The sequence below is a fragment of the Anabrus simplex genome, chromosome 1 (assembly GCF_040414725.1).
Source record: "Anabrus simplex isolate iqAnaSimp1 chromosome 1, ASM4041472v1, whole genome shotgun sequence".
Classification (NCBI taxonomy): domain Eukaryota; kingdom Metazoa; phylum Arthropoda; class Insecta; order Orthoptera; family Tettigoniidae; genus Anabrus; species Anabrus simplex.
Window position 1 is genome coordinate 703396164 of NC_090265.1, and position 15473 is coordinate 703411636.

Sequence of the window (15473 nt, forward strand, 5' to 3'; positions counted from 1 at the left end):
TATACGACTCATACGGTTTGATCGTTCTTGAAAAAAATAGTAGAAGAGAGTGTGACCATACTGTACACGAAAAATAGGCAAAATGCTATGCGTACTGTAGTATACTTGGTTATATGTACATTTGTGCTGATAGTAGTTTCCATTATTTTCGTTAAAGATCGCGTTTAATCAGCTATGTTTCTACGCTCCATTAATGAATGAAAGAATCTGTTGTTTCAACGCGGAATGTCAAGTGAGAAACTTTCTGTAGCTCCAGTCGAAAGAGGATTTTCTAATGACATCTTTTGAGTGAAATGTAAACTACGTGCACAGGATAGGGATTCTTCTTATGCTTATCTGGATTGTCGGGGTCGAACGGAAGTATTGCCAATATCTCGTCTTCATTACTGTGTATAAAACTTTATCATTGGATTAATTGCGAATGTTGCCAGCATTGTACATTTGTTTTATTCCAAGAGTAGCGTACCAAACTGTATATTGTGTTGCCATCTGTTGTGGGAAAGGTGAACTATCTCTCGCCATCTCGCTCCTTCAAATAAAATAGGGAGTCATGATTAATCTAGAAAATGTAAAATCACGCTATTTTGGGCGTTTATGAATAAATAACTCATGGCTTAGTGTATACTATAGTAACTTACATCCCATTACATTCTTAAACAATTATTTATTAACAACAAGCTTGCAGTGGATGAGGCGATCAGGGCGGACTGGTGCATAACCATTTATGCGCTAGCAATGGATATCGACACCAGCTTTGGAAGCGTGCAACACACTTTCTGGCAGGAGTTACGCTATGTAAGGTCTGCAGCCAATGGATACCCTGGGTGATGAATGCTGAACAGAAAGCACACTGGATGGCTGTTTGCCAGCAACACCTGATGTGTTTCAATATGAAAGACAACATGTTCCTGGAGCACATTGTTGCAGGTGATGAAAGGTGGTGTCCTGCATCGTTCCCTCGTCCCAAGAAGTTAAAGAGCCAACCGTTGGCATGAAAGGTTCTTTGATTACTGGGGCCCATTGCTGATTGATTTCAAGGAACCTAGTGTCTGCGTCACTGAGGAACAGTACTGCGCAACACTGAAGAATTTACATCAGGCAATTAAGGCGAAACTTCTAGGAAAACTGCGCCAAGGGGTCCTGCTGTTTCATGATAACGCTCATCCCATACGGCTATGGTTGTCACGCAGAAGGTACACCAACTCAAGCAGAGTCACTCGAGCACCCGCCCTATAGTCCTGATCGCTCCCCATGCGATTATCATGCCTTTTGTCCCTTCAAAAATGCCTTAAAAGGTTGACAAGGATGTGCAGTTGGCGGTTACGGACATCTTCATGCAACAGCACATGGTGTTTTACCAAACAGCGATCTTCAGCCTGGTGCGTTGATGGGATGACTGCCTCAATGCTCACGGCTATTTTGCCTGATTGGCATCCTGATTTAAGACTGTACAGCCGTCGGACGGAAGTTTTTTGATCACCCCTTTAATACATATTATTCGTACATATTTTGAGAAAACATGATTCAAAAAGTATTTATCAAAATCCTATACCTTAATTATGACTAATTAGATTTAGTGCGTTTGTCACTGATAGACAGTATCATACCTGCCAACTTTTATGGTTTATCCATAAAATTCACGGAAATTGCAGCATTTTACGGTTTTACGGATGGACGGTGTCATTTTACGACTTTACGGACGAACATTTGAAACAACATTCGATAATCGCTCCACTTCTGTACAATTGATTATTTGCGTGGGTCAAAGCACGCTCTGTCTTGGTTGAAGGCAAGTCCACGATAGTATAGTCGATAACGCATTCTTTGATGTGATTGGTATTTTTAACCCTGTCATGTTTCGATGTTTGTGTCGTTATTGCGGTTATTGGAACTGAATTTAAAGCCAGGGCCCGGCATAACAGTTCTCCCGTGTGAATCGTAGGTGTCGACAGAAGTGTTCGAGTTTTTGTGTTATAACTTCGTGCTTTAGTTTTCTATATTCGTTGGTCTACTATAATTACATTCGTTCCAGTGACTGGGTATACCGCTGTTAGGGAAGCCCATTAAGTTATAAATAATAATAATATTAGTTCTGTGTGTGTGTACGTTTTTTACCATATGCATATTCCTTGTTCGCGTGGTTGGTGTCGTGTTCATTTAATTGTTTAAGACTTTGTGTGCTTTGACATGTTTAATGAAGTGTTTGACTGCCTTGAGTCTTTGTTATAATTTTATGTGACGTTCAGTGGTCCAAGTTCCTTTCGATGTTTCATTTTGTTCTCAGACATATTAATACGCTATATTCCTATTGTAGATTATCGTGAATAAATCCAGCAAGAAACGGTACTTCCAGACCTTTAAAGAATAATATTCTGTTGATTTTACGTGCATACTGAAATGAAGAAAGGTAGAAAAATTTGCCTTTTGCACGGTATGTGGGTGTGATACTAATATTGCACATGGTCGACGCAACGATTTACGTGATAAGTTAGTTATTGGCATTCAGACTTCCAACATTGCGAATGATCTCCAGGATACAGATACATCCCTTTTCTTTTCATCAGTGAGAAACTACTTTTGCACTGTCTGAGACTACATCATCAACAAGTTTCCACTCAAAGATGATGTGTTAAAGCATGCTCAAGTTGCTAGGTTAGACAAAATTAAAGATGCACGGTTTTCTTCCATTCGTGTTTTTCTTGGAAGGTTTCCTATCATGTTATGCGAGGAAGAGAATGAAACTACAGATGAGGTGGTGAATGAGTTCAGGTTGATGACACTTTGGTTGCAAATTACGATGTTGCAAGCGATTCCAGTTGGGCACAAATATCAACAATTTGTGTAGCCGATGGACTTCTTAAGTATAACCGAATTTGTAGGGTAATGCTGTCTATTCTCACCATACCCCATAGCAATGCAGAATGTGAACCTAATTTCAGCCTTGTGAAGAAAAATAGAACAGAGTTCAGATCATCCATGTCCAATGAATCTCTGGAATCTATTTTTGATTGAAGACCATGACTTCTGGTCCCTGTTATGACAAAACATTTTCTAAAGACTTTTTGCAGGAAGCTAAAAAGGCCACAACTATGACTTTCAGGTCGAATTAGCGTGTGATTTGCAGTGTGTATTATATTATTCCTTGCCTGTGTTATGTTAAAAGGGTTTTATTGTGTAAAGCCTTTTCCAATTATCGCATATGTGCTTAATTTATCAAGGAAGTCCTGTTATGTAAGCTCCAAACTAATATCCACCACGTCTGCTGCTGTTCAACATGGATTTCGTCTTGATTGTTATATTCCTCTACAAATAATTGGCCTATGATGTAAGTAGATATCATTGCATTGAAGTATTCTGTTTAAAGCATGAATTATTGTATTTTGTAGCCCAGAAGTATTGTTATTTTCGTAAAGCCGGGGTACGTCGAAAATCGTTACATTTTTTGTCGCGCGTGAGTTTTACTGATAGCCCTTTTGAAACGTTGGCAGGTATGCAATATGGACTACTATAGGCCTTTAATATTCTCAAGTTCATAGTGTGTGCCTCATTAAACAGAGAGTTGGCCTTGCAGTTAGGTGAGCACAGCTGTGAGCTTACATTTGGGGGATAGTGGGTTCGAACCCCACTGTCGGCAGCCCTGAATATGAAGCTAGGAGGTGCCTTAACGAGGAAATTTTTTTTTTTTAAATAAGTTGCTTTACATCTCACCAACAAAGATAGGTCTTATGGCGATGATGTAGGAAAGTGTGGGAAGGAAACTGGCATGACCTTAAGGTACCATGGAAAACCATATTCATTTCTGATGCCAGATTCTTTTAAAAATATGTAGGGATTATTTCTGTGTGTACGGTATGTTGATTTTTGCATGCTGTGTTCTTTTGCTGGTAGCCTGACTTCTGATTTATTCCTGTTATTGATTGATTTTCTTGCAATCTTCCTCAACGACCAAGCTGAATGTGAATGGCAATTGTGCACTTCCCTGGGGGACCTTCGAATCCATTGGCTAGGGGCTGGTAGTTGTAGAATTTTTAAATTAAAGATTTAGTGTCTTGTACATTCTGCATGTTGTAGTATTTATAATTTAGTGTTTGAAGAAAACCATAGATTTTTAATTAATTCTGATAAATGGCTAATGTCTTTTTGGTGATATTAATGTGAAACGAAATCACTTTTGCTTAGAGCTAATTGTGAAATAAAGATGCATGAAGCAAAAAGAGAATTTGTGCATTTATTTTAAATTTATATCGGCTAATGCACAAAAGAAAAATGTATGTATATTAATGCAAAATCAGAAAAATAAAAGGAAAATATACTATTACTTCAGTCCTGTTCATGAATCTGTGTCACTATTGAAGGAAATCGTAGAACATCATTTTGTTCTGCCTTTCGTGTTTTATCAGTTACACTTAAATTGTATATACTGAAATATTCTTCAGCATTTGCGGGCAGGTCAATGGGGGCACAATTGTCAGATGAAATATTAAAAAGAACATAAATTAAGTTTTATTTGAAAAGATCCTCTTTGGTATTTATATAGCATTTTCTTCTTCTTCTTCTTTTATGACCACATAGGATCACTTTAGTCAGTCCGTAGTTCAGGTCTCTTTGAAGGGATTGTTCGGGCTTTGCGGTCCTCCCAGTACTTCTTCAGATGCTCCGATCTTCGTGCCCTTTCCTCAGTTGAAAATGTGCGTGTTGTTGGTTTGTTTTGTGTAAGGGTAAAGCGGAGGTTTGTGTTCTTGAGTTTTGTATTTTATTATAAATATTGCATTTTAACACATTTTCACAACACAATGTGTTTTACTGGTTGTAAAAAAAAATGAAAATAAGGTACATCATTGACATGATATAGGCTTTTGGGCTTATGCCGTGTCAAGAAAATAAGGTGAAATTCTTTACGTCTCGCAGAGAACTGTGCTCAGCGTCATCAGAAGAAAAATCTCAACTGTCCACAAGAAAGGCTTCTTAAACAATGAGCTTTTGAATTTGGACGTTATAATAGAAGTGGAAATGGTACGTTCATTCGTCGCCAGATGGCTCCCTGGACGCGATACGGTGTTAGTGTTAGAAGCGCAAGCTGACGGAACTATCAGAATCGGTCTATGCGAGTCGCATAACTTGTGTACGTCACATGACATTGACAGGTGTATGACATTGACACAAGCCTGGAATGAAACATCTGGCGATGAGGAACATATGAATTTGGAAAAGACCGAGGCGAAATAACAATAGTGAAGGGACAGGGAAGGGAACTACCTACGTAAATCCTTAATGGCTGGCAACCAGGTATTACTTAATTGATAGCCAGAGTCCCTGTTGAAATTGTTAGGATTTCTACATATTTCCACAGCTTCCCGTATAATCCTGGACCTGTAGTGTCTAGTGTGGGTAAGACTTCAGCATCTTGGAACATGACATCATGACCCGACGATAGAGCGTGCTCAGCTATTGCTGATTTGTCTGGCTGGTTGAGACGAATATTACGTTCATGTTCCTTGATACAGGTACCAATGGACCGCCGTGTTTGGCCGAAGTATACCTTACCCCAAGTACAGGGAATTTTGTATAACCCAGGATGTAAAAGTTGGGACAATTTGACCTTGGTTTTACCCAGACTGTGAGCAATTTTAGTGGCGGTGCCATAGACTGTTTTTATATTGTGTTTGCGGAGGACCTTGGCAGTTCGATCTGTGGTGTTGTGAATGTAAGGCAAGTAGGCAGTTCCCTTCACTTCTTCCTTCTGTGCGCACTGCTTGGTTGTTTCTCTGGGATGCAGGGCTCTATGAATCTGCAAATTGCTGTAACAATTACCCTTGAACTTGACTTTGAGCGTGTCCACCTCTACCTGGATATCTGATGGCTCACAAATTTGTCTCGCCCTTTTGACGAGTGTCGTGCGAATGCCTTGTTTTTGTGCTGGATGGTGGTGAGAATCTGCATGAAGATAGAGATTTGTGTGGGTTGGCTTACGATAGATGGTACTTCCTAAGGAGCTGTCTGATTTCTTTCTTAACAGAACATCCAAGAAAAGAAGGCATCCGTCTCTTATCTCCATAGTGAATTTAATTGAAGGATGTTCCTGATTTAGGTGGTTTACAAATGGATGAAGTTTCTCAGGACCTTCTGTCCAGACCACAAATGCATCAACATACCTCCATGCCTCCATGCTATCTTCATGCAGATTGTCACCGGTTGGTGGGACGGAGAACTGAAACTACAGTGTGTTTGGAAATGTAAATTTTAATTTTTTTTATTTGTCTGAAGGATTTAATTTTTTTTGCAACTCTGGACTCTACTGGAATTTCATGTAACCGCAAGAAATTTTGAACTGTATGAACATTGCAACATGCAAAAGTGCTTTGAAGTGATTTTTTTAAAATGTAGTTTTTATGTAATCTGATGTAAGATTTGTGGGGTGATTTATTTTGGAGCATCCTGTACCTGTGCTGCAAGCGCGGTTTCCTATGATGAAATTTTAGTGTTGTAATCGTAATGTTCCAGAACTTGTGCAATTGCTAACGATGTTAAAATGACCATATATGGTAACGAGAGTTCCTATTGGCAAAAAGGTCCAGGAATCTAGGGTAAGTTTGATCTTATTGGTTGATTGTAATCGGGCCATTTCCGGCCTTGTGGCCGGCTTCGAAAAATGATGCGTGTGCTCGGCGTCATTTTCCATCCGACCGCCCTCGCGAGCGTTTGCGCTCGAGGGCTGCGCTCGGGAACTCCTGCCTTTCCGAAGTAAGTGTTATTTCAGTGTTTTTGCAATGTTATTCTCAATGTTTTCCGGTTTCGTTTCATTTAGTTTAATTCCTTTTGTGTTTCATTATTTCTTCGCTTAATGTCATCTTAAAAGTTTGATTTGATGAGTCCGAGTTTACCTTAGGTTCCAATTGCCGTACTTTTAATTCTTTCATCCATTAAATACTTTCGCTTTAAACTATACCTTTAAGGTAGCATCACCTTCTTGTTAAATCAAATTTTATGTTAAGTTACTTAAGTATGTCTAGTTTCCGTGTCGTGGAATTGTATTTTGTAAAACTTTCTTGTCATTTTTAATATAGTTGAGCTAGAGGGTGTTTCTTGTAAATCTTTTCTCCCCCATAACGTCATACGTTCCCATGGACCTCGATAAGGGCTTCCCGCAGCTTCCACATCCTGTCTTAGTTGTCATTTTTAGGCCTGTAAGTGTTCCCTGTATTTGGTTTATATGAGTTCTCCGCCACTGCGTCATTTTCCTATCACATTATCATTATTATTATTTATTACTGGTTATTTCTATATTATTATTATTATTATGGTAACCGTAAATTGTCCCGAAACAAGCGGTTACACAGATTCTCGCTACTATCCAGCACAAAAACAAGGCATTCTCACGACACTCGTCTAGAGGGAGACGAATTCGTGAGCCATCAGATATCCAGGTGGACATGGACACACGCTGAGTCAAGTTCAAGGGTAATTGTTACAGCGATTTGCAGATTCATAGAGCCCTGCATACCAGAGAAACAACCAAGCAGAGAGCACAGAAGGAAGAAGTGAAGGGAACTGCCTACTTGCCTTACATTCACAACACTACAGATCGAATTGCCAAGGTCCTCCGCAAACACAATATAAAAACAGTCTTTGGCACTGCCACTAAAATTGCTCAGTCTGGGTAAAACCAAGGACAAATTGTCCCCACTTTACATCCTGGGGTATACGAAATTCCCTGTACTTGCGGTAAGGTATACTTCGGCCAAACATGCCGGTCCATTGGTACCCATGTCAAGGAACATGAACGTAATATTCGTCTCGACCAGCCAGACAAATCAGCAATAGCTGAGCACGCTCTATCGTCAGGTCATTGTCGTATTCCAAGATGCTCAAGTCTTACCCACACTAGACACTGCAGGTCCAGGATTATACGGGAAGCTGTGGAAATACGTAGAAATCCTAACAATTTCAACAGGGACACTGGCTATCAATTAAATAATACCTTGTTGCCAGCCATTAAGGATTTACGTAGGTAGTTTCCTTCCCTGTCCCTTCACTATTGTTATTTCGTCTCGGTCTTTTCCAAATTTGTACACTCCTAATCGCCAGATGTTTCATTCCAGGCTTGTGTCAGTCATGTGACGCACACATGTTATGCGACTCTCTTAGACTGTTTCTGATGGTTCTGTTAGCTTCCGCTTCAAACGCTAGCGCTGTACCGCGTCCAGGGAGCCATCTGATTACGAATGACCGTATCATTTCCACTTGTATTATAACACCTAAATTCAAAAGCTCATTGTTTAAGAAGCCCTTCTCATAGACAGTTGAGATCTTTCTTCTGATGGCGCAGAGCACAGTTCTCTGCGAGACGTAAAGAATTTCACCTTATTTTCTTGACACGACATAAGCCCAAAAGCCTATATCATATCTGTAAGCATGGGCCGTGAAAGCATCAATGGCAAGGTACGTCATTTCACATACGACTATTACAAACCATCTCCACCCCTACCAACTGATAATCCTACCACAATGTCAAACATGTTGACAGCAAATAGTACCAAAGTTTAAATTCTACCCTTTAGGTTTTCTTTTTTCTTTTGCCTTTACACTCATTGAACAGGTTGCTATCTTAGATATATTTGGCTTTTATTTTGTGATATTAAGAGTAAGTCATTTTTTTATTTATTTTATTTATTTTTTGCTAGGAATGTTCACTACTATACGGATGCGGGTGAGGAATCGTACCACACCATGACAGAATTTCCTTACGCCCTGAAGAAGAAGATGGGGTTGCTTACCCTTTTCCGCAGCTTCTTAGTGAAACTGAAGCCCTCGATTCTACTCGACTCCGTCGCTAGCCCATCAATAACGGAAACAGTTTCAACAATAAGAAATCACATGAGGACAAACACACAGCCGTCTAGGTCAATGCTCCAGTCTTGCCTACAATAATAGTGCAAAAAAGGTAATAGTTCTTGAAAGTACCTGGAAGAAATGGGAATAAAACTTGACAGGTGGGCGCAGAAATGCACGTACGTGAATTTTTATTGTTTTATGGTACTTACGTACATTTTTTTACAACGAAACTTTGGGAATATGTTTATGAGACGCTGTGCTATGATAAAATAATTTCATGCATTTTCATTTGAGTCATCTTGGAAGAAATGTTACCTCTGATCTCTCTCCTCTTAACTTCACATTACTTAAAATACAACCTGATCTTCAAGATCAGTTAAAACTTAATGTGAGCAAAACAGAGTTACATATATTTAAAAGTTCAAACTGACCTGCAGTGTTAAACCAATTAAAATTACAATTGTAATCAGCAGGGCTAAAATATACACTCATAGCAACAGAACAGAAACATTACAAAGGGTTTTAACACTCATTGCAGTAGAGTTATTTAACCTTATATCGAGTCTCCATGATTGGCAAGTATACCAGCGCATGCTTCAACCTTTTCTCCAATGCAGCACTGCAACCATTTTCACAAATTGTAGAGAAGCAGTAGGTCTGGAAATTCTTTTTCTCGTCAATGTACGTCACGGCACCCATGTGTGGACATTACAAGATATTAGAATCATTCCGTATTGACGGTTTTCACTTTACAATGGCGAAAAATGAAAGTATCCTCCTAATCAATACATCATATATTCCGTCATTAGACGGAGTAAACAAGATCAGACATGTTTCGGCTCGTTTGAGCCATCTTCAGTGAAAAAAATTTAGGGGGGGTTGGAATAATTTACATACTATGAGTTGAAAAAATGCTAAAAAACATAATGAAAGCGCAAATGAAAAAACAAACAAAAGAGAGCCTATACGGAAACAAAATTAGCACAAATATACAATATTTACATCAATATGCAGAGCAAAAAACAACTTGTGACAAAATTCAGTGAAACAGGTGTTAATTTTTGTAATAATAATTGATACTAAAAACTGCGTTAACCTAAGAAACAAGGGAATGAGAAAACAAATGATGTAGATGGAAATGAATAATAATAGCACATGGTGAGGTTGTGGACCTCATAGTTTATAAACCAATAATTTGTAAACTATGAGGTCCACAACCTCACCATGTGCTACTATTATTCATTTCCATCTACATCATTTCTTTTCTCATTCCCTTGTTTCTTAGGTTAACGCAGTTTTTAGTATCAATTATTATTTCAAATTAACACCTGTTTCACTGAATTTTGTCACAAGTTGTTTTTTGCTCTGCATATTGATGTAAATATTGTATATTTGTGCTAATTTTGTTTCCGTATAGGCTCTCTTTTGTTTGTTTTTTCATTTGCGCTTTCATTATGTTTTTTAGCATTTTTTCAACTCATAGTATGTAAATTATTCCAACCCCCCCCTAAATTTTTTTCACTGAAGATGGCTCAAACGAGCCGAAACATGTCTGATCTTGTTTACTCCGTCTAATGACGGAATATATGATGTATTGATTAGGAGGATACTTTCATTTTTCGCCATTGTAAAGCATGTGTGGACATAATATAATTATTGTGTTGTCGGTGAAATTTACCTGCAACAAGCACAGCACAGGTTTTACATCTAACCCAGCACATCGAGGACGGGTTTGAAATGAAGAAGATTACTGGTGTGGCTTTTGTGGACCTCTCAGCTGCCTACGATACAGTAAATCACAGGATATTATTACACAAACTTTATAGAATGATTACAGACATCAAGGTAACCAAGATGATAGCTACTCTCCTGGAAAATCGTTGCTTTTTTGTCGAATTCCAAGGACGCCGAAGCAGATGGAGGAATCAAAGGAATGGACTACCTCAAGGCAGTGTACTGGCTCCTATTCTTTTCAACATCTACACTAATGACCAGCCATTACCAGAAAATACTAAAAGCTTTATCTATGCTGATGACCTTGCACTTACTATTCAAACTGATACCTTTCATGAAGCAGAGATCTCTTTAACTGCTGCATTAGAAGAGCTAGGTACCTATTATGAGAAAAACCAACTCAAACCAAATCCAGCCAAGACTCAAATTTGTGCGTTCCATCTGCGGCATGCGCAGGCCTCTCAGAAACTCTAAGTACTATGGAAGGGGAACTTACTGGAACACTGCTTTACACCAAAGTACCTGGGAGTTATGCTGGATTGCACATTAACAAATAAGAAACCTAGCACATGAGGGCGAAACGCTGGCAACCAGGAATCAGTTAGCTGGAAAATTTATGTCCAATAACGGATCATTTACATTGGTATTATAAATTTACTCATTCGGGACAAATATTTCAGATTCCCTTTGGGAATCACCATTTATATCACATAACTTTTAAATGTCCAGTCAAGAAAATTTCAAATTTAATGTCTACAGTTTCTTTCAGTTATGTCAGTTTTATATTTTCTTTTGTATTATCGCAGTAGGTCTCGCTAGTTAGTCAGTATTTAAAGAATATATTTTGTACATTACCAAATACAATTGTTTTATATCAGATATCCTCGCATTTTAATGGGGAAACCGAACGCCAATCTCCTTTTCCCACAACCGATATGTTATGCTGTCATGCTCTCATTCTATTATCGCTACATCTATTTGTAGCTGGCACCCGTCGACTATTGTACATGTAAGTAATCGGCTAAGTACTAAGTGTGAGTACATAGTCTGACAATTGAGAATTTTATTTCGTGAATATTTTAATATTGTATTTCATTAATTCAGATTTATATATTTTAATCAGTGAGTGATAGTCACAGTAAGAAACATGAAGAGACCTGTGGTAAAACTATAGTGGTTCAAGTGGCAGTTGGGAGGCTGCTGGAATGAAGGCAATATTTAGTCGTTCTGTCCAAAAGTATGGTGTTCGGCATGTAAAGTATCTCGGAGATCTGTCCAAAAGTACGGTGTTCGGCATGTAAAGTATCTCGGAGATTGTCCAAAAGTACGGTGTTCGGTATGTTAAGTATCTCGGAGGTGGAGACTCCAGTGCTTACAAGGCAGTGTGTGAAAGCCAACCGTATGGAGCTGACTGTATAGTTGAAAAACTGGAATGCATAAGGCATGTCCAGAAACGGATGGGAAGCAGGTTGAGGAAGGCGGTATACTAGTGATGGGCAGTCTGAGACAGGGTCTCGAGATTTCTCGGGACTAGCGCAGGCACTATTTCTCGCGAGAAATTTCGAGAAATCTCGAGAGCGTTGTCCCCGCATTGTGCAGTGAGCAGCATGTTGTAGGCTTACAGATAGTCGGGGTTGAATGTTGTTTGTGCCGAGTATGCGAATAGCCAACCACGGACCGGATGCCCTTCCTGGCGTCAGCCTCATCAGAGGAATTAATGAGATGAAATGAATGACGTGATATATGATAGTAGGAAGGGAGAGGGTGAAACACTGTGCCGGCACATAGCCTACTCCTGTCAAATAGCACCAAGGGGGCTGCTCAAGGCTTAACATCTCCAACCGACAGACGAATCACCATCAGCAGCGTCATATGCCCTCACTCCATATGAGCACTGCAGAGAGGTTTGGAATTTATTCCAGGCTTTTGGCACGCAATCTACTGATTAGAAATTGTATATCACCACCTCCTCTACCCTGGTGGCCAAAATGTTTTCGATCAAGGGGACTTGAACCGGCTAACCACGGTGTTAGAGTGCGCAGACTTCAATGCCTTAACAATTATGGCCACCAGGCAGGAACGAGTACTCTACAAACAAGTTTAGTAAAAAAAAAAAGTAAATGTCTAATTTGTTGTAGTTTGAGTTTTTATAGAATGACCCTTACCGTAACACAAGTTGAGCTGTGCAATGAGTTTATCATCATCTTAATGTTAACAACTAGTAATTAAATTTTTCTATTCTTTTCAAGAATTTAAAGTATGGAAATCAAAGGGGAAAAAAAAAACTCAATCCAGATATATTCTAACTCGTCCACCAAGACATAAGAGGACATCAACAACTACCAAACCAAACCAAACCCCATGGCACTACAGCCCTTGAAGGATCTACTTATTTCTGTCATTGCAGTGGATTGGTCAAAAGAAGAGGAAAGGGAATATGGCATATGAAATTTCAGGGTTCATGTAAAATAAATAATTGAGTGTGCATGTTATTTACAATAATGTACATTTTGGACATCACAGAGGAGTTGGGCATATCCTGCTGTCAAATGAAGAGAGAGAGAACAGATTGCTGGCCAGTTGGCTCAGAATATTCCCTTTGACACTGTTCTGAAAAATATCACAGACAATTTAGATACTAAGCAGATTCTGCAAAGACATGACCTGAGTAATATTGTTCGTGATTTGAGATTAGATAGTGATAAACAGTCAGAAAGATGTAGAAAGTGTGTGCATTTGGATAGATAGGTTAAAAGAACAAGGTAATGAGTATGTCCGGTTTGGTAAATTACAAGGGATTTCCAACCCAGAATACGGATTGACAGAGAATGATTCTGTATTAATAATTATGACTGATGCGCAGAAAGTAATGCTTGTGGAGTTTGGGAAAATAAATCATTTGTATTGGCAGTACTCATGGGACAAATGCTTGTGACTTCTCACTTACAACATTATTGATGTTAGATGAATACAATGAGAGATTCTCTGTTGCATTCTGTTACTCTAATCGAACAGACTGCAATGTGCTGACTTTTTTTTTTTGGTATGTTGTCAAATAATCAATATCTGCAATTGATTTTCCTGTGCAGATACTGATAACTGATAATTAGGCTTCATTCTCTAATGCATGGGTTGAAGTCACAGGTGCCCCTTTGAAGAAACTTCTATGCATATGGATAGGGCTTGGAGAAAGAACATTTCCTCTAAAATTCATGGTAGCCAGGCATTCAAAGCAATTGTGTAACAAACACCTAAGGACATTGTTGCAGTGTGAAAACGTAGTTGAATTCCACAGTGAGCTCAACAACTTCCTACATGCTTGTGAAAATGACACATGTAGAGAGTTTGGTGTGTACTTCGAAAAGGAATATGCTAGTAGCTGTGATCAGAGGGCCTATTGTTACCGATTAGAAGTGCACATTAATACCAGTATGCATTTAGAAGTCTTCCACCGAGTCCTAAAACAAGTGGTAATGGAAGGTCTTCGAGTCAGTAGGATGGATAAGAGCATAAATGCTGTGATGTCAGTGGTAAAACACAAAGTGTTTGATAGGTTGTGAAAAGTAAATAAAGGAAAACTTAGCAAAACTGTGCAATATATAAGGCAGAGACACAAAAACAGTCCACAAATGTGTTCATGATGTGACAGTGGAAAGTTCCACTTCATGTAAGGTTGGAAGCAGGAGGACAGATGAGTTTTATAGTGTCAGCAAAGAATGTGTACCGGTAACAGGTCATTCATTCTGCTGCCCACTGATTTGCTCTGAATATAAAATATGTATTTCCTCAGTATCCATGTACATGCTGTGACTGTTCTTTGCATTCTACAATATGCAAACATGTTCATTTGGTTTTGAGGAGAGCCCATTGTACTCATCTGTCCTGGAATTCCTGAGTTCTTTAACTATTTTGAAAAATATCCCTTAGGTGCAACTTCATGTCATGTATATTTTATTTCACTTGTTCATGGTAGTTTATAGTTTACTCAGCATATCTGTAAATGTATCTTCATTCTCCTTGCGTGAGTCAAGATTATTTTCCAGTTTATAGACATGTTTTTTACAGTATTTTCAAACGAATCATTCAGTATATTTGGCATAATGGTTACAGGCTCCTTTGTTACCTTCCTAGCAGTTTCATTATTTCAGCACAAGCTGCCATGCATTTATTTCTGGAACTAACGAATTTGTCATTGGCAATTATTTTTCTTTTTTCAATGTGTCTTCTACATAATTATTTAATAGCATTGTACATTTCTTTGCCTTCCAAAATACCCTGCTTAGCCTTAATGTAAAACAGTACCAATGAGTTCTTAATGGCTGCAAGATGAGGAGTGTATCATTTTGACATGTTTTCTCATGTTCCATTGTATTAATATTTTAATAAATTAATGTACATAAAAATAATGAGTTGACATTTTATTGAAAATAATTCCTTCATATTACTGTAAAATGCAGTTGGTGTTTCAATGTTGATAATGATCCTGCAATCATTAAGAGGGGAATTCCTCAAGGCAATATTACTGGACCTTAAATAATGAGTAAACAACTGGAATCGGAGATAAGGCTTTTTGCGGATGAAATGAAATGTCGTATGGCTTTTAGTGCCGGGATATCCCAGGACGGGTTCGGCTCGCCAGGTGCAGTTCTTTCTATTTGACTTCCGTAGGCGACCTGCGCATCGTAATGAGGATGAAATGATGATGAAGACAACACATACACCCAGCCCCCATGCCGTTGGAATTAACCAATTAAGGTTAAAATCCCTGACCCGGCCGGGAATCGAACCCGGGACCCTCTGAACCGAAAGCTAGTACGCTGACCGTTCAGCCAACTAGTCGGACTTTGCGGATGATGTCATACTGTATAGAGTAATAAATAAGTTACAAGATTGTGAGCAACTGCAAA

General features: G+C 38.8%; 1 protein-coding gene across 1 annotated transcript in view; it reads right to left on the bottom strand.

The window, feature by feature from the left end:
* LOC136857363 (serine/threonine-protein kinase PLK1-like) overlaps positions 1-15473 on the bottom strand; it is a 692893-nt gene that overhangs the window by 591452 nt on the left and 85968 nt on the right. The window contains exons 3-4 of the mRNA XM_068225160.1: positions 10466-10510; positions 9385-9528 (exon numbers count right to left, since the gene is read on the bottom strand). Of these exons, the coding sequence (XP_068081261.1) occupies positions 9385-9528; positions 10466-10510 (189 nt within the window). The remainder of the gene's footprint in view (positions 1-9384; positions 9529-10465; positions 10511-15473) is intronic.